Below are 19,632 nucleotides of genomic sequence, written 5' to 3'. Positions count from 1 at the left end.
CCATCACTCTGAGGAGCGGGTCCACCCTTGATGGTCATGCCATGGTTGAGAATGTTTGTCGAAAAGATGAGCCGAAAATAAGTCAAGAGAAAGCTTCAACGAACAAATCAAAGAAAAAGACGTCTGCCAGGCATTTCACGATCGATCAAGTACCTAGTCGATCGATCAAACACGGTTCCAGGAGCTTCGAATCGTGCAACCCGATCGATCGACGAGGAGAGTGGTCGATCGACGAGATCGGCTAACGATCTCAAGAATTTCGTCCTTTAATGCCAAATAATCTACGAGACCACTTGTTTCGGGGAACCACCGTCCCGAAAAGTTTGAAAGCGGAACCCGAGTCTTGATGGGTCGATCCGAAGCTCAAGTTCGATCCAATGACGGTCAATGGTTCTCATTTGAGACGGTCCGAAGAGGGGTCTAGCTTCAACAAAGAAAAGGTGACGGACTTTCACCTAAGTCCAAGGATACCTAAGACACGCGACTTAGAGGAGAGGGCTAAGGTACTTCTTACAACCCCATATCCAGAGAGACTCGTGCCGACGAAGGAACAGGTATCTTTTAGTAAATTTGAGAGAGTTATTCGTAGCTTAAATGTTCGGTACCCTTCCTCGAGTTAGTTAACCAAGTGCCAAAGATACACTAAATTCATGAAACAGTTGTTGTCAAAGAAACAATCTCTTGAACATGTTCACACCGTTGCGTTAACTAAAGAGTCTTGCTCCTACTTGTCTCACACTGCGCCCCCATAAGTTAGAAGACCCTATGGCGCTTTTCGGTTCTTGCAAAGATAGGTACCTTTTCTATCGAAAAGGCTTTATGTGACTTAGGAGCTAGCATAAGTGTCATGCCCTTGAGTCTAGCTAGAAAGCTTAAGTTGACCAGGTTTGCAATAACGAGATGACAGATTGGATGGTCGACCGATCCATGGTCGAGCCTATAGGAGTCCTAGAGGACATACCCGTCCAGATAGGGAAGTTTTTCTTCCCTGTTGACTTTGTTGTCCTTGACATGCCCGAGGATGACCATATTCCCATTATTTTGGGTAGGCCATTTCTCGCACACCGCCGTGCGATTATAGATGTCGGTCTAGGAACCTTGACTTTTAAAGTGGGAAAGCACTCTATTGTCTTTGCCCAGGCTAAGAAAAAGGATCCCATGTGGCTCATTACATGTAATACGGTCTCTGAAAAGAGATCGTACTTTGTACTTCCCGATATGCCTATTTCTATTCCTCACAGTAACCCCTCCGCCTGGATTGGGAGCAAGAAGGAGGAAGAATCGTTATTTTAGATAATGCAGAGCTGGTTTGGGAAGAGCAAGTCTGCAAGTTATTCCAGCCGCGAGAGAGCCTATCACTCAAAGAGGAGGTCTTGGATGCCTAAGCTATGGGACCGATGAGGAAGTGGAAAATGAGCCAGCCAAGGTGAGATGGTCTGATTTGGAGTCTAACGATCCCAAGGAAGTCCTTGATTGGGGAGATGACGAAGCTGATCAGCTGAGTTCTCCAACTGTTGAAGCTAAGAAGGGTACAGCTGAAGAGATGAGCACCATTGAGGCTACCTCTAGTAGCCAGAAGCCGACGAAATGGGCCATACCGTAGTCCTTCTTGATCAACTATTAGTTGATCATGCTCGTTATAAACTTCATTCTTTTTGCTTTGTTAAGACATTTTTATTGCTTTTGTGTGCGCGAAAACTTCGCTTTTATTTTGTTTGCTTAGGATTTTCAAGTACTTTAAACTTCGTTCTGGGTTGTGCGCAATTTTGGGCGCGTACTATTGTGCATTTGCAGGTATTTAGGGCTTGTTAACTCTACTCATTGAGAAATTACGAAGAAATAAGAAGTACAAAGAAGATTCGATCGATCGACTGGCCATCAGGGTCGATCGACTGAGTTGCGCTTTCCAGGAGCTTCTGATCCTGTTCACATGGTCGATCGACTACCCCTATAGGTCGATCGACCACTTCTGCTGCTGTACCTGTTCACGACCTCTCCCCTGCTGTGTTTGGTCGATTTGCGGACTCAAGGGAGTTTTCTACTCCACTTTATTTTCCGTCACAATTATTTATTTCTTCCATTTTCTCAATTGTGCACGCTTTTACCCTTCCAAATTGTTTCCTTCGGTCTTATGCGTGGTTTTGATTGTCTTTCGGGCACTCTTATTGGTAGCATCTGCTGCTCACTGAAACCTCCTAGCTCACGCTGGTTTGGGGAGGTTTCCTTTGCTGCGCCTAAAGTCTTGTGAGTTCCATATCCTTCCTTTGTGTCTTGCTTATTTACTTTCTCGCAAATTCCCGCTTCTCTTTTCTTCATCACATGATTTTGCACAATGGGGACATTCTGCGATTTGGTTTGGGGAAGGGTTTTGCGTCGCATATTTGCTTGCATTCACGTTTACTTTCTTGCCTTGCATCGTTTATTTCATTTCTCATATATACAAGAAAATTCAAAATTGAAAAAAAATTTGAAAATTTCCATAAAATGCACGTTTATTTTAGCATATAGATCGAGTCGGAACGGTAGTATTTCTATGATGATTTTGCTTTTGCACCTGTCTCGCCTAAGCCTGGCTAGATTAACATGTTATTAGTAGAATCGTAAATGCATATCTACGAGTTTTCGTTGATTTATTTGCTGAACTTTAGACTTGACTTAGATTATTGGCAAGCTACATCATTTTTCTGAGTTTTAGAGCCTATAACTGGTGACATTCATGACCGGTTTATCTAGGAACGTGAGTAGTACTCCTTATGAGACATGTTTCCTTAATTTGCATAAATATGAATTTGATCTACTTAATACCTGTATGCATTCGGTCTGTGGTTTGTCGACACATGTGGTAGAGGTTTCCTTTTCTCATTTTGCCCATAAGCTCCACACTGCCAAAAATATCCTTTTTTGTCCCATTTGCTACATCCTACATATAGCCTACCTCTGTCAAGCTAGTAGTCTGGTTTTTGGGATTGTTACTCGTTTTTGGTAGCCATTGCTCTTTTGAGATGAAGTTGGGAAGATGAAAAGAAGGAAAGAAAGAAATAAAAAGAAAAGAAAAATGAAAAAGATGAAAAAATGATTCAAAAAAAAAGAGTTCTCATCTTTGTTCAAGCGATCGATCGATCGCCTAATATAGTCGATCGACTGAAGTTCGAAGAGAAAAAGAAAAAGTCAATTCGCATAATTTAATCCTTATCTTTTGGCGATTTTTGCTCCCATGTTTCATTTATATCTTATGGAGAGTTTTATTGATTTGATAGTTTGGAGATTGTGAGTTTTGTGCTTGTTATAGCACCGTTTCGTTTGATATTGAGCGAGAAGTTGGATGTTGCCACTTGGTTCCGTTTTGGTACTAGCTTGATCACCTGTACCCCCACTTTACCATGAAATGTTTTGCCACTTCTTACCCATACCTCACATATCCCATATATACCTCGGCATGTGTCATTGGTCATCTGTTTGGTGGAATGCGTATGTACGGTCGTAGAGATCACTTTCATATTTTATTGCTGGCATGTTTTCATAGGTCGTAGTTAGGTGAGAGTCTCTACAAATTAATTCCTCCTATCTTACATATATATCACCCGTGCTCACTGAGTGATTTGAGCGACCCGCGAGAGTCCAATTTGATAAGTCTCTATAGTCAACGGTTCAGCAATATTTTTAACGACTTTATAATTCGTTTGCATGATTCACATTCCTGATTGATTGTTAGTTGTGCATTAAATTGGTTTAGGCTTTACTTGTTGCATTTCGCTCTGAGATTGAACTCGTTCCATTAGGTCATTAGATCGAGTCTAGTTCTTGCTTGGGGACAAGCAAGGTTTGGTTTAGGGAGATTTGATGCGTGTCTAAAATACGATGTTTCACACTCTTTTCTACACGCATTTCGAGCTCGGATGTGCAATATATGCCTATATTTCCCTATTTTCTTCTACTTTCGTGTTTTTGTACTTTATTGCGAAAATGTGAAGAATTCAGCGGGAAATCAAGCCAAATCCGTCCCCGAGTGATCTGCATTGCAAATGACGTAAAGGAATTGCTTAAGGAACGAGCTTAGTGCGCAATCCAAGGCCCAAAAGACAAGTCCACGAGTTAAAAGAAGTCAAGTAGCGGCTCGGCCGGTCGATCGACCACCTTGTCGGTCGATCGACCAATGCTCGGTTCCGAGGCTCTTGTTTCTTGGTTGAGGAGCGCGATCGATCGACCACCTTTTGATCGATCGACCGGATTTCTATTTCAGACGAGAATTAGATGACCGTGAATCTTGAAGCCCGTGAAGTCTAGGTTTAGGAAATAAGTTGTTGCGTTGATTGCTATATAACGTAACAGAGAACATCAAGTTTGATATGAAGTTTTTATCTAGGTTTTACATCACAATACAGTACTTTAAGTTTTAGTTTATTTCCGAGTAACTAGGGTTTGGGATATCGATTTTAGCATTGGAATTCTGCCTTTGTTCTTAATCTTTCCTCTAAATTCTCGGTATTGATTCTGCCATAATCTTAGTTTATTGCTTCGCTTTCATTATTAGTATAGAATTGATAGTTAGTGCCCCAAAGCCAATTATCATATTTTCGTTGTTGTTATTTACATTAAGCATGAATACGATGTCGTTGTTAGTTCATTTGTTGTTTTTACCTTCACCATGAGTAGCTAAATCTTTAGTGCTAGGATGTAGGCGAATTATGGCATAGGCGGCATTAAATTAGGGAGATCTGTCTCGCGTGTTGGTCGATCGACTGACCTCGTAGGGTTTTACTCGTTTTAATTGAATTTAATCTTGTATTTGACGAGTTGAATGCATGCGACCAGTTAGATACCTATTTCGTGACTGACCCATTAGATCGAAGGATAGGGAAAGTTATTTGACCGTCAATTAAATCGACTAAACTGTGCTAAGATCGAAAGATAGGTATAGTTTAGACCGTTAGTCACTTTTCAGGACGAAAGTTAGTATAAGTGGCATTAGGGACCTATAGCGAGATCGAGAGATGCTATATGTTAGGAGTGGACCGAGAGGACCTCTTATTTCCCGCCTTACCTATGTTTGATTCAGACCGACTTAGTTTCTTTGCCAAAGCTATAATGACCGACCATCCTAGTACCCTTTCTTTTATCTCAAAATTCGTATTTTTAGTTCATTATCTTTGTTTGCTCTTAGTCTTAGACCAATTCAAATCAACCCCCATAATAGTTACCTCGATCAACATAGATCAACTAAAGTTTACAACTGCCTCCTTGTGGTTCGACCCTGTTACCACTAGCCTAGGTTAGTCTTAATAGGAGATTATAAATTTTATCTTTGGTACTCACAACGACGGGTATCAATACCATTGTCCGATGTTAATTGTTGTGTATCGGCCTAATTAGGTAATTAGGTATTTGATGAGACTGAATGCAGATCTACAGATAAGATAACGAGTAATAATGTGAAATGTCTGCTACTTGTACAATTAACTTGTCTCTTAGTTTAGCTAACATCCAATCCAATACAACTTTATTTTCCTGTCACATTCTTTGAATCATCCCATGATAACTTGACATTACACTTGGAGCAAAAAGATACCTTACAAATGTTGCATTTTTTTGGTGCTTACAAAAGGAGGGCTGTTATCAACCTTCCTCAGTTGCTGATTCCACATTCTAACGCAAAAAGCCAACTCCTCAATCAATTGGCCAACTAGAAGCCACGCCTATCACTAGTTAACAAGGCCCTCTTCTCTGGAGCCGAATTTCAATTTAAAACCTACAAATTCAGTACAGAATAGTCCAGTCCAAAAAAAAAGGGGACCCGAGTTAATGAATAAGCATTAAATCACCATAACATTACTTCATTAGCACCATTCAGTTAATACAAGTATGAACAAACATAGTACAATCATGCTAACAAATTCCGAATACCGGTCAATAAATCAGCAATTACAGCCTTATACATCAAAGAATGCAATCGGAATAATCTTCAAGCCTTGACCGAAACCATTTCAATTTTCAAGTATGTTATTGTATCAGAGTCTTAGTTAACATCATGCATACAAACAAGTTTAATTGGCAATCAATCATTCATTCAATTGATCTCTGTTTCAATTCATTGTATACATTTTTCAATATCAATAATAGCGATTCCCAGGAGTATGAGTCTCCATTTCATTCATTAAGCAATTGTCATACCCAACAAAACTTAACATCCGCAGCAACAGCACCAGCAACAACAATAATTCATAATTCATAATCACAAACAATTGGAAGAAACCGGCCTTTAGAATTAATAATAATCGCAATCAGAAATCTTCAAAGTAATGTGTTAATAGGATTTATATACATTAATATAGTGGCTAGATACATCAAAGATTAGTGTACATACATTACAAATTATTGGCGATTAGTTGTCGTCGTCGACTTGTCCTTCATTCGTGTAAACGTCAGTTTATCGTCGTCGGCGAGCCAAACTACCAATTCCATCGTCACTGTAATGGATGTAATTAGGAGGAGGTCGCAAATGGATCGAATCAGGGCCATCAGCCTGGCATCGTTGGCGTCGAAACAAGTGTGGGGATGTGTGTTGAACGATTTCATCTTGCGTGTGAGAGGTTGAGTGGCGGTGCTGTTGTACCGCTGGTGTGACGGTGGGCCGGTAGCGGTAAGCGCCAACTTGTTTGGCTGCTGCATAAATTGGGTTGTTGTGCTGGCATCAGGTAAGGTCGCGGTATTTCGCCGGAGATGTTGATGACCATCGACGGCGATGACGACAGGTCGTAGGTGGCGACGTGAGGGTGGTCGGTGGTGATGGAGGGATTTGAAGGGTGGTGTGTATGTGAGGAGGGATATGATTAGGAGATATGAAGTTTGGTTGTGAGAAGACGCGCGTATAGTTTGGAGATCGTTCTCACCGTTCTCACCGAATGTTCGTTCTCACCGGATCCTACCTCTATATATATATATATATATATATATATATATATACATATATATATATACATATATATATATACATATACATATACATAAATTAAAAAAAATTACATTAATAAAAATGCAATTCTTATATTTTCATAGAGAGTCTTATTCTCTTCTATGATATACGTCCTCTCCTCCTTGGCTATTTGGAGGTTCAGTTCAAACGATTCTTCTTATATATCGTCATATATCGTCATATACTCGCAAATCGCCACGCTTCCTCAAGCCATCTTTTTTGGCGTCCTTGAAGATGGATCGAGCATCCACACGGTAGCTCCTGAAACTTTCCTCAATGTGGAGCAACCGGCGGATGAAACTGTTGTTGTTCTCGATCATAGTAAGTGTCTTAAGGATGATATCTTTCATTTTGTTGATGGAGTTTGGAGTTTGTTTGAAAGATTAATTAGGGTTTATTTGGAGTTTGTTTTAGCAGTTAGGGTTTGGGAGATGTATAGTGAGATAATGGAATGTTAGTTGAGATAATGCATGTATTTATACTAAGCAATGTGTGGTTTGAGTTGTTTTTTAATTAATATATATGTTAGGAAGTTGTGCCATAATCATCATCATATCTCTCTCTGCTGCTTCAAATCTTATTACTAACCCTTCTCATTCCATATTGTCCATTCATATGCACAGGGATGGCAGTAATAATGCATGCATCGGAATAATAGCGGGCCGTAATTATGCATGCATCTAGTAATATTTAATTTAGTTTTTTTTTATATTTTTTAAAAACAAACAACTACGGTTATTTATAAACAACCTGTTGTCTTTAGTTATAACAACGGTTTTGTATATTACAACCCGTTGTTATAACTTTCCCCCCAAAATTGAGTCACACTTTCCACAACGGGTTTTTATACTTAAAACCGTTGTTAATAGTTTTAACAACGGGTTCCTTAAGAAAACCAACCGTTGTTAAAACCTTTTACAACGGTCCGCTTTTTTATATAACAACGGTTTTTAACTGTTGTTATAGCCTGTATCTGTAGTAGTGTTTCACCATTTGACCCTCTTCATCTAGGAATTTAACCCAGCCAACAATTTTGGCACCAAAAGGAACCTCAAGCAAAACACGGGCAAACCCTAGACGAGTCTTTTCTATTGTGGGTACATCAGTACGGATATATTTACCAACCAGATCAGAAATTCTAGGTAAGCATTTACCCCAAAACTTTAGTGGTAAATCCATTAGCCTAACCCAAACAGGTACAATTTTGAAATTATCTTTGGTAAATTCCACTTTCTCATTCCAACTCCTTATAATTAGAGGTTTGTTATAAAAAAGATAATGACCCTGTTTTAGGACAGCATCCTTACACTGCTCATTCTGAAAACGAACCAAGAAAATACCATTGGGGAGAAAGGATACCTTATCAATGGATAAATTCGCCCATATACGCTTGACAAAACCATCAACAACTTCCACTGGAGGGTTGGCTCCCAGAACAAAACAATAAACAACAGATTTCCAATAATTCAGCTCCTCAACAACATCTTATGCTGTAAACTGCAAGAACTTCGTAGGATCCTCAGGAATAGTTGCCAAATTTTGTTTTTTCTTCCCCTGAACTATCCATTCTTCAGCATTCTCCTCAACCTCAACAGTCTCAAGGTCAAAGGGAGCAATGCCAACAACTTTATTCACATTCTTCTCTTTGAGAACCTCCGAAAGTAAAGGTCCAGTCTTTTTATTAATAAGTTGAGTAGAAGACGATAAAGTCGACATTTTTTTGGTATTTTGAGTGATTTTAATGGCGGGGGAAGGTTTAGACGAAGAAGCTCTCGTCATTATTGTGAAAGACGACGAAAGATTACCTAAAAATTCAGAGCTCTCTCTCTCTCTAGATTCTCTCTCTTCATATCTTTTTGGTCCATAAACAGGTTGAATAGTTGTCTTACTGTTGAAATAAATGTGATACACTGGTTTTTCTGCACTTGCCAAGATCTGACCCAGTAACACTTTAATCTCTGTATTGTTAATTTCATATTCCATTTCATCCTTTATAGCACCCTCAAACATTACCAGCTGCTCATTGTGTAGTATAGTTTTCAGTTTAGCTCCCTGCATTATGTGCTAAAACTTTAGGTAGAAAATAAGGTTCTTGCTTTTTAGGTATCAGTGGTAAATGCGCGTAGAGAAGTAAAAGTATAACAGTATCAGGTGGAGTCAGGTTCTGATCAATAGATACTGGTCACCCATATTTTTAAACGATAACATAGCTGCCCAATTTATTGTTCATATAAACCCCTAAATTTGTATCTCGTGTATACCATTGGCCAGTTTCTAGACATTTTGCCCTACATAATTTAACAGTAAGTAGATTTTAATTTTAAGGAACGTACCTCTTCGTCTTCAAATGTTATTATCTGGTATTCTAAGCAGCTGCCCTCTGTTGAAGTATACATCTCCTCTTTTACGATTACCCTCACCTTAATAGTATGTGGAGTACTTGTGCCTGCAATCTATTTGGCTAGCCGGCTCATAGGATTCATGGTGACCTTCAGAAGCAACACATATGTAAGTGAATTATTTAAGAAAGTATATAGGTATGGAAAGACAAATCTAAATAAAACATTGGAACAGATCCATAATATGTCAAGAACTCTTACTTACAATTACAGTGGTAGCTGATGTAGTGGTATATGGATAAAGTATAGAAATGATGTAGTTATAGTAGCTGAGGTTGCTTGTAATGTATGATTAGCTATTTTAGAAATGGTTTACTTACACATATAGTACATTAAATGTATGGTAAGGGTTATCTAGTTCTGCCACAACATTACTCTGTTACCTGTCTGTCTTGAATTTTGTTGATATTGTCCAATTGTGTTGTCATGTCCATTGAGAGGTAGCTTATAATTACTTAATGTCCTTTTTAATCTTCTTGTTTGTTGGCGTGGCTGTTCAATACTATTACGTTGTCAAATCTTTTCAGATGATGATCATTTAGTTAGATTTTGGGTTCTTTGCAATAATTTTGATTTGGTGGATTGGGTTTTAAAATTGGTGTTCAAAAATTTGCAGTAAGTATTTAGCTATTAGAGATGAACATGTTAAAAATGATTCGCAGACGTAGGTGCAGGAGGTTGCATCAGTTGTTTCGCATAGGTTTCTGCTTCGGGAATATATAATCAAAATAATTCTAAAAGTCTTAAATCCGTGCAACATAATTTATTACAGATTCAGAGGATTGGTCTTGTTTTAGAATCCTTTGCTAATTAGATATGACAGTATCAAGGGGTAGACGGCCATCGCTCGTGTTTGCTTATGTCCAATTATTTATTACAACCAAGTTAGTGCCATACTAATGCACCATAGTTTTGGGTAGATTTCTGCACCATTCACTGTTGTGGCCTGAGAAGATGTTTGGGCCAGGCAGAAGCCAACATGTTAAGCGCTTTAGTTGCCACCTTCCAAAATGTCCAAAATGTCTACATCCTACCCCTGCAGCAATGTCATTCAGTCAAGTGAATGTTGTTTGAGCACCCATTTGAGCACTACATTCCTTGAGAGAGAAGTAGTCGGGCCCACTTGAATGTAGAATTTGCTTTCCCGAATTCTAGTTTCAGCACCTGCCAGGTATTTTTGACGTTCCTGTAAAGTTGTATTCATGTATAGGTATAAGTGCGTAGTTAAGGTTTAGCAATGATAAGCACAATAAGTAAGGCAACATGTATCTAAGGTGCTTTATGTTCTAATGAATCATTAATATATCTCCTCTTTTAATGCTCCTGTGAGGATTTTTTGAAATGATGGGTTTACTTTTAAACTTACTTCTAGATTCATTGTATACATGTCCGTAGCCTTTTTTTGCATCAGTTTCTCAGCATCAGTGGTGAGTGCAGTGAACATGTAGGATCCAGTTGCGTCAATTGCCTCAAATGTGATGTTCATCCTACACTTTTCAAATGGAAGAACTGTTAAAAAGGAATTTAAATTCTTGCGATTAACATTGTCTTTGAGTAACAATAAACTAATTGCGCACCGGGGTACAGAGGTGACATCTTCTCTCTTGCAGGTAGTGCAGTTGTATTTGACATTGATGTCTTTCTTGCTTCCTGTCCCGCAGTGGCCACAGCCTAGGTATAAATACACGTCCTTTTGATCGAACTCAGGGCTTAAGACATGAAGCCAGTGGCGCTCTTCTTGTTGGGTATCAGAAGCCTGTGAATTTAATCCCATATTGAAATAGTTTCAGGTGAGGCACGTTTTATCTGTGTACCATTTTTTTCAATATTTTTGTTCCTGCTTTAGCATGTGGAAAATGCATTATTTTTATATTATGTTTAGTTGTTAGCTCACCCAGTGAGTACTTGTATCTTGTATTTATACTATAAACAGTTCCTATTAAATGTTTTTTTTGAGAATGTTTTGATGTTTTATTGTGGTAGTTGATATGCCGTATAGAAATCGTTTACCTTTTTTGGCGTAGGCTTTTCGTTGTAGTGGCAACCTGTGCTGTTGCTGGAGAACGTATCTTTAACACCTGACGATGCTTAGCAGAAATTGCTTACTTATTTGTCGTACTCCTAATTATATGGAGAACCAATTTAGGCATAGTTTAACGTTGACCTTTTTGGTGCGGGTATGAAAAAATGTGTGTCTGTGTGGGTGGGTGTCGGTGTGTCGCTGTTGCTGATGCTGTTTTTGGTGTTTGTATCTGGGTTGCAGGTATTTTTAATAAAATTTTCTAATTAGTTAATGAAGAGCCTTACCAAGCACGAAGCATGTCCGTTTTTTCCCCTTTTGGATGAAGCTTCACAAAAGTTGATACTTAGAAACCTGCACGTAATTGTGAATATAAAGGACTCACTTTCGAAGTAAATAGCTGAGATTCTATGTCAATCCAAAATTCTCATGCCACACCCTACCTTTGTGATGAGACGGCTTTATAGAGGTGAAACCAATGACTGGGAATGATTGAGCCAATTCTTCTAGTTGTATCCCTTCTCTGGTGGCCAGTTCTGCCCATGCTGTAACAATGAGTGGTTGCTCCGTACTGTACGAGTGTTTAAAATATTGTTACTATAAACTGTACTGAACATGAATAGCAGGACCAATATTTCTTGTAAGTTGTTTGCCTGTTGTACGTACCTATGATCCATTATCACCCATTCACGTATATCTAGATGCAGGCCAATGGGACGTGTTACTTGGCGCAAAGGCTCCACGTAGATCAAGATTCCAACGATATCTGCAGTTTTGCAAACAATTTAATATTTACCAATGAAAAGGAAAAATTACTTTAGTAGCATGTTATTTGTGTCAATTATAGCCTATCAATAGTAAAATTGAAGAACTTATTATTGCTGCTAACCATATATGTCATCAGCTGATACAGTTCTCGGTATGGCAGCGATGGCTATGTACTCAGGACCCAGGGGCGGCTTAGATCCTTCAACAGCTCTGACAATGGTATCAGCGCTGAAGCTCAAGTGGAAAGGATGGTCATCAGGACCGACTGGATACTTCTCAGGCATTGGCCTTATCTTTGCATTGGAGATGTCATATTCCACTTTATTCTGTATAATATTTTCATATGCACCAATATCATCATTGTATAGGATAGTCTTAATTATGCCACCCTGTATTGAGCGTCCAAAAATAGCCAATTAGATAATGCTGTATTGAGCGTCCAAAAATAGCCAATTAGATAATGTTATTTGTGGCTGCATTTAGTATTAGCTTTATAAAACACTTAAGTACTTTTAAATTTTTATCTGTTAAACTCAAATTTGTACCTCATTTTTATAATGAACATTTTCACCTATCGCCCACGTTCATGATATTTTATTAAAGTAGACTATGGAATTTTAACCACAATAGCATTCAATCTTTTAGGTTATGTCTTCTCTACATTGCCGAAAAAACTGTCTACTCCTTCTACTGCCTTACAATCAGCTACTTATCAGGTTTTTTAAAAAATTTGGTGTGTCAATACATGTGTTCAACAAAGGTGCAGTTTTTCTGGTGTAATTATAAGTGACCCAATTCTGACTCATGTTTGGTAGTCGTGTTTTCTCTCAAATGTATTTGGTAGCAGTTGTACGCCTTGTTTGAATCTAGCCCTATGCTTATTGTCAAACGACATCTCGGCAAGCTAAGTGTGACCTGTGAAAGTGTCTTGGTTCCTTGTTAGGTTCATTTTTGGTTCACGATTACTTGTAATTTAACTTATCTACATCAAGTAACAAGCCGTTAGCTGTGCAGAAGGTAGAATTACCATACAACCATAATTATACAATATTTAAGTTTGTTGTAGATATAGCTCTATCTTTGTCAGTTAATGTCAATGTTAGCTTTAAGGATTTTGATGTGCCTGACAGTAAACCATTCTAAATCTAGCTACTATAAGATTCTTTAGTTATCATTAGATACTATATACATGAAAATAAACTCCATCAAATCTGAAATACCTCTTCATCTTGAAAAACGATCCTCTGGAAATTAAAGAACTTTTTCTTGGGTGAAATTTGTGTATTGCCCTTGTCAATAACTTTGAGTCGAATAGAATGTGGTCCAACTTTATCATCTAGGTCCTTCACAAGTATTTTTTCAGGTTTCATGGTCCCTGCAAGAAATAGATTCATAGTTTATGTTTTTTTGAATTTATAGCATTTACATATATATCAACGTTGCAAACTCAAAACTTGTTTTCTTCTGTTACTAACACCACCTTAGAATAACTGAAACTGATAGAGTTGTTTACCTGGTTTTTTCTTTGCCATCAATGAAAGCGTGTAGTTATTGCAGTTGTAATGGCAGTTTTTTTTTTGGAATGTTGATAGTTGGTAATTCTTTGAGCCCTGATTGTTGATTGTTAATTTGCTGGTTATTTGATGGGTGTTTGGGTATGGTTTATTTCACCACTCAGTCACTCAACCATGTGTGGACAGCGGGCCGCCCACGGGGGCGCTTGGGTTGGAAAAGAGGAACAAGCGTTTGCATTTTTGTATGGAGTCGCCACAAATTTTTATGGGAAATTGGAACCGTTCGAATACATCGTGTCATGTCAAGACACAAAGTAGAGACATGAACACTAAGCAATCGTTACCCTTAGCATTCTATGTCTAGAATGACTCTCGTGGATGCCAATGAACACGGGTGTTCACAGATATCTGGAGTAAGGGGTGAGGGAACGTATTAGGAAGCTCTTTTGATCGAACACCTAATCCCGCCCGCCTCGATAGCGGCCTCTACTAATGATTAGGGAAGTTATTCATACTTGATATATCGTCGGCTATATGCATGCAATGCAACATCCAAGTTTTAATCCTAGCATGTGAGAATTATACTAAGTCGGTGGACACGTAATTAGCAAACAATTGGGTCAAAGTAGGATTTAATGTTCAATTACATGTGAAAACATACAAGCAATAAAAGAAATACAATAATTATGAATTACAATAATGAAAATTACAATAATTACAATGGATTAGGCGATTTATGTCGAAAATACCTTTAAAACGGATAATTTGAGAAAAAGAAATAAAAGAATAAATTAACGAACACAACAAAAGGTGATAATACAGGTAATAGTTGATTATACGTAAGCTAATTAAACTAGGTCAAGGCAGAAACGGAGTTCAGGGACAGAACTCAGCCAGGAACAGGCGCAGCAGAGCTGCGTCTTTTGGAATAGGCGCAGCAGACGCTGCGTCTGTTCCTTGGCTCAGTTCTGGCTGTGAAGCCGTGATTGCAAGCCGTTAATGTTAATTGGTGAATTTAATGATCGATTGATGAAGGATTAACAAACAAACGAAACAAAAGAAAGGAACTTGACGAATAACAGAGGACGAACGAAGAAGAAAGGAAGCAGGAACTGCGGCAGCCTCACGAAGAGGCGCAGCAGGAACTGCGCTCCTTCGAAGAAGCGCAGCAGTTGCTGCGTCCTTTCTCGACGGTTATCTACTGGAAATCCGTAAAAAGAGGTTTTAAAGCATGGTTCTAGAAATCGGTTTTAATGGTATTTTCGACATAAACCTTACAATTGATGATGATACAATAAATAAAATACAATAAATAAAAGAAGGATTACACCCTCAGACTTACATGTTGACGAAACGAGAAGGACTAAGATATCGATTAGTGATGCTCGACGCGAATGCAAAGAAAGTGCCCTCGTAAGAGGAAAACGATTAAGTAATTAAGTTGATTTATGTGTAGTTGGTCAAATTGGTCGGTCATGCAACGGGGAGGCTGGTACTCAGAAGGATCCGAGCTTACGTGGTCGAATGTTCAAGCACGTAGACACCAAGAAGTAAGAACAAAGTCTAGAATGCAAAGGGAGAAGAGAAGGGCGGACACTCGCGTGAGAAATATGAGGAGCGAAGGCTCCTATTTATACTAATCACGTGAAGGAATTAGGGTTTCGGAGACTCTTTGGAAGTGAATCTCGGAAAGATATGAAAAAGATACGAGAAACATGCGAAAAAGGCTCGGGAAGAGGCGCAGCGACATCGCGTCTCTTGGAAGAGGCGCAAAGACTGCCGCGTCTATTCCCAAGGGGTTTCCTCCTGCAGAAGAAAGATTTTCGTGTTTGAGTTATGGTAGGACGGAAATAATTCGGTTTTCCTTAATATCTTATGTGAATATTATGGGAAATTGTTTACTAAAAGATAAAATTTATGAAATATGGAATAGAAATATCCTAACATTCCAGAACATTCGACTCGGGATTTAACGGTTAACGAAAAAATGGAGACGGTTTTAGGCCCAGACTCCGAATGTACTCTAATTACTGTCAAAACGACCGTACCGGGACGTAGATGACAACTAAGAGGTAGACATTAATATTTGAGCAACCACTTGACGATAATCTTACGAATTGTCACAAATCGTTCCGCGTATCAAACATGCGGCCCAATCATCACCGGGTGGTTTCCGAGAGGTGCAGAAATGAGGTATCTACAGAGCCCCCACTTTGACTGAGGCTTGGACAAGGCAAAAGTCAAAGTATAGCCATCAGGTCAATCGAAGATTACAACCTGACGACTATGGCGACGCGAGGCGGTTCAAGGGGTCTGAACCAAGGACCTGTCGTCGGGTACATTTTAGAGTCTGTCGACTATCGGGGAGGGTCGTTTAAAGTCCATTAGACTACGTAAGGAGGCTCGCTAGCCATAAGAAGAGACCATACCTGAGACTTCTTCTCGAGATGCTTCCGGAGTTGCGTAGGAGCTAAGGTTAAGCATGGGAGCTAAGGGTAAGACCTAAAAGATACATAAGGATTGTGCTAGGGTGTGGGACCCTAAAGGAAAGCATCGACGGGAAGGAGGCCTAAAGTAACTTCAACTTAAAGGATAACTAAAGCTTGGGTATAGAAACTCTATTGGTTTGGGAACTTCTGGAGAACGACTCCTTGTCGAACTCCGCGGGGAAAACACGAGATATTGTGAGTAGCAGGACACAGGCGGGAGCTGCTGAGAGAAAACTGCTTGGGTAGTCTTCGGGCAATAATTGCGAGTAGCAGGACACAAGCGGGAACTGCTGAGGGGAAATCTGCTTAGGTAGATGTCAATCCTCATGTCTTGAGAGGGACAGTACGTCCGCTTACTCTCGCTAGAGACATGATTGGGAGTTTTTCTTCTTGTCTTGAGAGGGAAAGTATATCCGCTTACTCTCGCTGGAGACATAATGAATGTGTGTCGAATTCTGTGAAGGGATAAACGTGTGACAGTTCGCTTCTGGCTTGGAAATGCGGGCCGGAACGAAAGAAAATCGTTAAACGGACCAAAAGAATGAAAATAGCATCGGGGAAGAGGCGCACCAAAGATGGGCCCACAAATAACGAACTCATAACGAATTTTTGAAAATCCGTATGGAGGGAACAAAAGGAAAAGGCGCAGCAAGAGCCGCGTCTCTTGGAAGAGGCGCAGCGCCTGCTGCGTCTATTCCCCAAATTGGTTTTTCTGCGTAAAAACGCGAAGAATCAGAGGGATTGCTTCATTTGCTCGAAACACAATTCACTCATTTCTCTCTCAAATCTTCACCATTTCCGCCAAGGTTTGACCCAAAAGCTTGCATTAATCATGACTAATCGAGGTATGTGTCTCAATCTTGCATTAATCGTCCATATTTGTCCAATTTTGAGCCGAAAAATCTAGGGTTTGCGACCCATTTGATCGAAAATTTGGGGCTTTTCCCTCAAACGCAATTGCTTTGTCAAATTGACATTAGAAATGGGTAGTAGGTATTATTAGGAACATAACCATGTATTTGTTTCGAATTTTCATCAAGTTTTGAGCCTTTGAGTGAAATTTGAGACGGTTTTACAGCTAAACCGTGAATCGCTTCGAAAATAGCCTTAGGAATGTCCATTTGCGATGAAACTTGATATTTGGGATTCTTGAGTGATGGGTAAACTTTCTACCATCTCGGAATTTTGGTTTGTGACGGCTTTTTCAGGACATCTTTCTAGGGCATAATCGCCGTTATAACGAATGCTGCCGAAATTTCGACTCGAACCCGGAACTAGGCTTCAAATTAGGCTTAACTTGACCCAAGTTACCACATGAGTGATCGGGTTGGTGGGAATATGGCCAAGGATGGCGAGAAAAAAAAAGCGGTTTCAGGGCTTTGAAGGCTCGAAAATCCCTTAACCAAGGCTTGTCGTCACGTGACGCGGCCTAAATTTGCTTTAATGTTACAGGTGATGAGGCTTCTACTTCTGGGAGAGCTCCCATGGAGATCGATGCTGCTACTATCGAGGAGGCTTTAGAGCAGGCCTTCACCGCCGCGGTGATGGCTGCTGGGGACGAGTTTCACGAGGAGGAGGCCGTTGAGGAGGAGGAGGCCCCGAGACGGGCCAACGTCGACGAGGAGGCCGTCACCGAGAGGAGCTCTGCGTGGCCGAGACTTGGGAGAGCAGGCACCTGGTGTGGGCTGCAGAGGGTCACCTGTCCTACAGGACGGTGAAGAGTTTGGTAAATAGGAATTCACTACTCATTACTCATCCTCTTTCATTCTTTTGTTCAAATTTCTTTTCAAATTCTATTCAAAACTAAAGATAGCTTTGTTTCAAATCACAATAGGAGGCCGAGAACATCAGGTCGTTCTCAGGTTACACGACAGCGATGGAGCACTACGAGCGGCTGTCGGCGGAGGAGAGGGCCATGATCGAGCGTGGAGCGTTCGGTCCTTTGGTGCAGGTCTGGAGGGATATCGCGAAGAGGAAGTTGCGGGCTAACCTTAGCCTGGTCCGCGCTTTCTTGGACCGATTCTGGGATACGACTTCCACGTTTCACATGCCTTTTAGCGAGGTGGGAGTCACTCTGGAGGACTACGGCATGATTTCTGGTCTGTCGTGTGGGACCGAGGAGGTGGAGTGGCCGGAGACTGCCATGAGGGCGGATTCGGCCGAGGCGAGATGATTGATCGGCTGGAACTTGTCGCCGACGGCTGTTACAGTGTCGGGTTTGATACCCAGTTCCTACGTTCGAGACTACTTTGCGGGGAAGACCCCGGCGCTGGTGACGATTGACGACAGGGAGACGGCTCCTCCTCCCCGTCAGGAGCGGAGGGCTCGTCTCCGTGGCTCGTGGTTTTGTCTTCGATTTACCTCGGAGACAAGGGCGAGAGGCTGTCGACGAAGCTTCTTCCCTTCCTTTCTGACCCGAGTTCCCTAGGGCGTTGGGACTGGGTCACTGCTAGTTTTGCGGTCCTCATTCGCTTCATGAGGGCCATGGTTTGTCTGGAGTTGATGGAGAAGGGGACTTCTCCTGTTGCTGTCGGGCCTGGACTACTGCTGGAGGTATGAACCTTCCTTTAGGCCAAAGTAAATTCTTTTCTTTATCCAATCATGAAAGATCGTCATTTGATTATTTTGCTTTTCAAGCGTGGGTGTACTCCTACTTCCCGAGCCTCGCGCCCAGGAGGACGGAGCCACTGGAGAGGGCCTATCCCGTGGTGAGAGATTGGGTGATGTGCCGGACGAAGAGCAAGCGTTTTTCTCACAACGTCTACCTGCGGGACGTGAACGCTCTTCAGCTGAGCAGCGTGAGTATCTTACTTATATTCACTTGCTTCTTATGTTTGCTTTTAATTGATCGTAGGAATGATCCTTGCTTTATCTTGTCACAGTGGGTGCCCAGACCTTGGGCGGAGTACGCTGGAGCGCCTCCTTTTGTGGCTGAGGTCCTTCGACCTAGGAGCTCGAGCCGACTGCTGCTGAGGACGTCGATGGGTCCTGTGTGGTACTTGGGCGAGCGCTTGGCTCGTCAGTGCTCGCGGGACGTATTGACGGTTCCCGTCGATCCTCCCAGGACGATGTTTAGGGAGCCTTCTGAGGCTGATACGGAGGCGGACTTGGCTGGTGCCGGGCGGCGCCTCCTTCTTCTCGGCGAGGACTACTCGGCGTTCCTTTACGGGAAGTTGGCGTACTGGCCGGTAGTGGTGAGCATCTTTTATTTTTCCTCTTGATTCGATTATGAGATTTATGATGAAAGATCATCGATTAATGAGAACCATTTGTCTATGCAGGAGGTCGAGGCGGCGGGCATCGAGCCCCCAGAGTACCCCGAGACCCTTGAGTACACTGACGCGACCGGGAGGACGACGATCTCCGAGCTGCGTGACTTTGACGTAGGGCGTGACGGATCTTGGCCAGACGGACGGACGACCGGCGATTTGATTCGGAGGGTGAGCCTCTAACTTGTATATTCTTTGTGTAA

The 19,632-nt window shown here is 41.0% G+C and overlaps 2 protein-coding genes and 1 long non-coding RNA gene across 3 annotated transcripts; all 3 read right to left on the bottom strand.

The window, feature by feature from the left end:
- Positions 1-5,415: 5,415 nt before the first annotated feature.
- LOC141623923 (uncharacterized) lies at positions 5,416-6,926 on the bottom strand. The gene is made up of 2 exons (XR_012533732.1): positions 6,362-6,926; positions 5,416-5,746 (listed from the first exon to the last, which is right to left on the bottom strand). It is a non-coding gene; the product is annotated as an uncharacterized LOC141623923 (long non-coding RNA).
- Positions 6,927-8,182: 1,256 nt separating this feature from the next.
- On the bottom strand, positions 8,183-9,603 carry LOC141621775 (uncharacterized). The gene is made up of 3 exons (XM_074438011.1): positions 9,575-9,603; positions 9,304-9,459; positions 8,183-9,022 (listed from the first exon to the last, which is right to left on the bottom strand). Exons 2-3 carry the CDS (start codon positions 9,364-9,366, stop codon positions 8,456-8,458), a joined length of 630 nt encoding a protein of 209 aa, XP_074294112.1. The 5' UTR covers positions 9,367-9,459; positions 9,575-9,603; the 3' UTR covers positions 8,183-8,455.
- An 817-nt stretch (positions 9,604-10,420) lies between these two features.
- On the bottom strand, positions 10,421-13,689 carry LOC141619975 (replication protein A 70 kDa DNA-binding subunit B-like). The gene is made up of 9 exons (XM_074436969.1): positions 13,671-13,689; positions 13,378-13,532; positions 12,279-12,546; positions 12,056-12,155; positions 11,833-11,960; positions 11,380-11,447; positions 10,947-11,125; positions 10,736-10,856; positions 10,421-10,555 (listed from the first exon to the last, which is right to left on the bottom strand). The coding sequence occupies exons 1-9, from the start codon at positions 13,687-13,689 to the stop codon at positions 10,421-10,423; spliced, it is 1,173 nt and encodes a 390-aa protein (XP_074293070.1).
- Between the last annotated feature and the right edge of the window lie 5,943 nt (positions 13,690-19,632).

The sequence above is a fragment of the Silene latifolia genome, chromosome X (genome assembly GCF_048544455.1).
Source record: "Silene latifolia isolate original U9 population chromosome X, ASM4854445v1, whole genome shotgun sequence".
Taxonomy (NCBI): Eukaryota; Viridiplantae; Streptophyta; class Magnoliopsida; order Caryophyllales; family Caryophyllaceae; genus Silene; species Silene latifolia.
The sequence above is the reverse complement of the archived record's forward strand: the minus strand, read 5'-3'. Positions and strand labels throughout refer to the sequence as shown.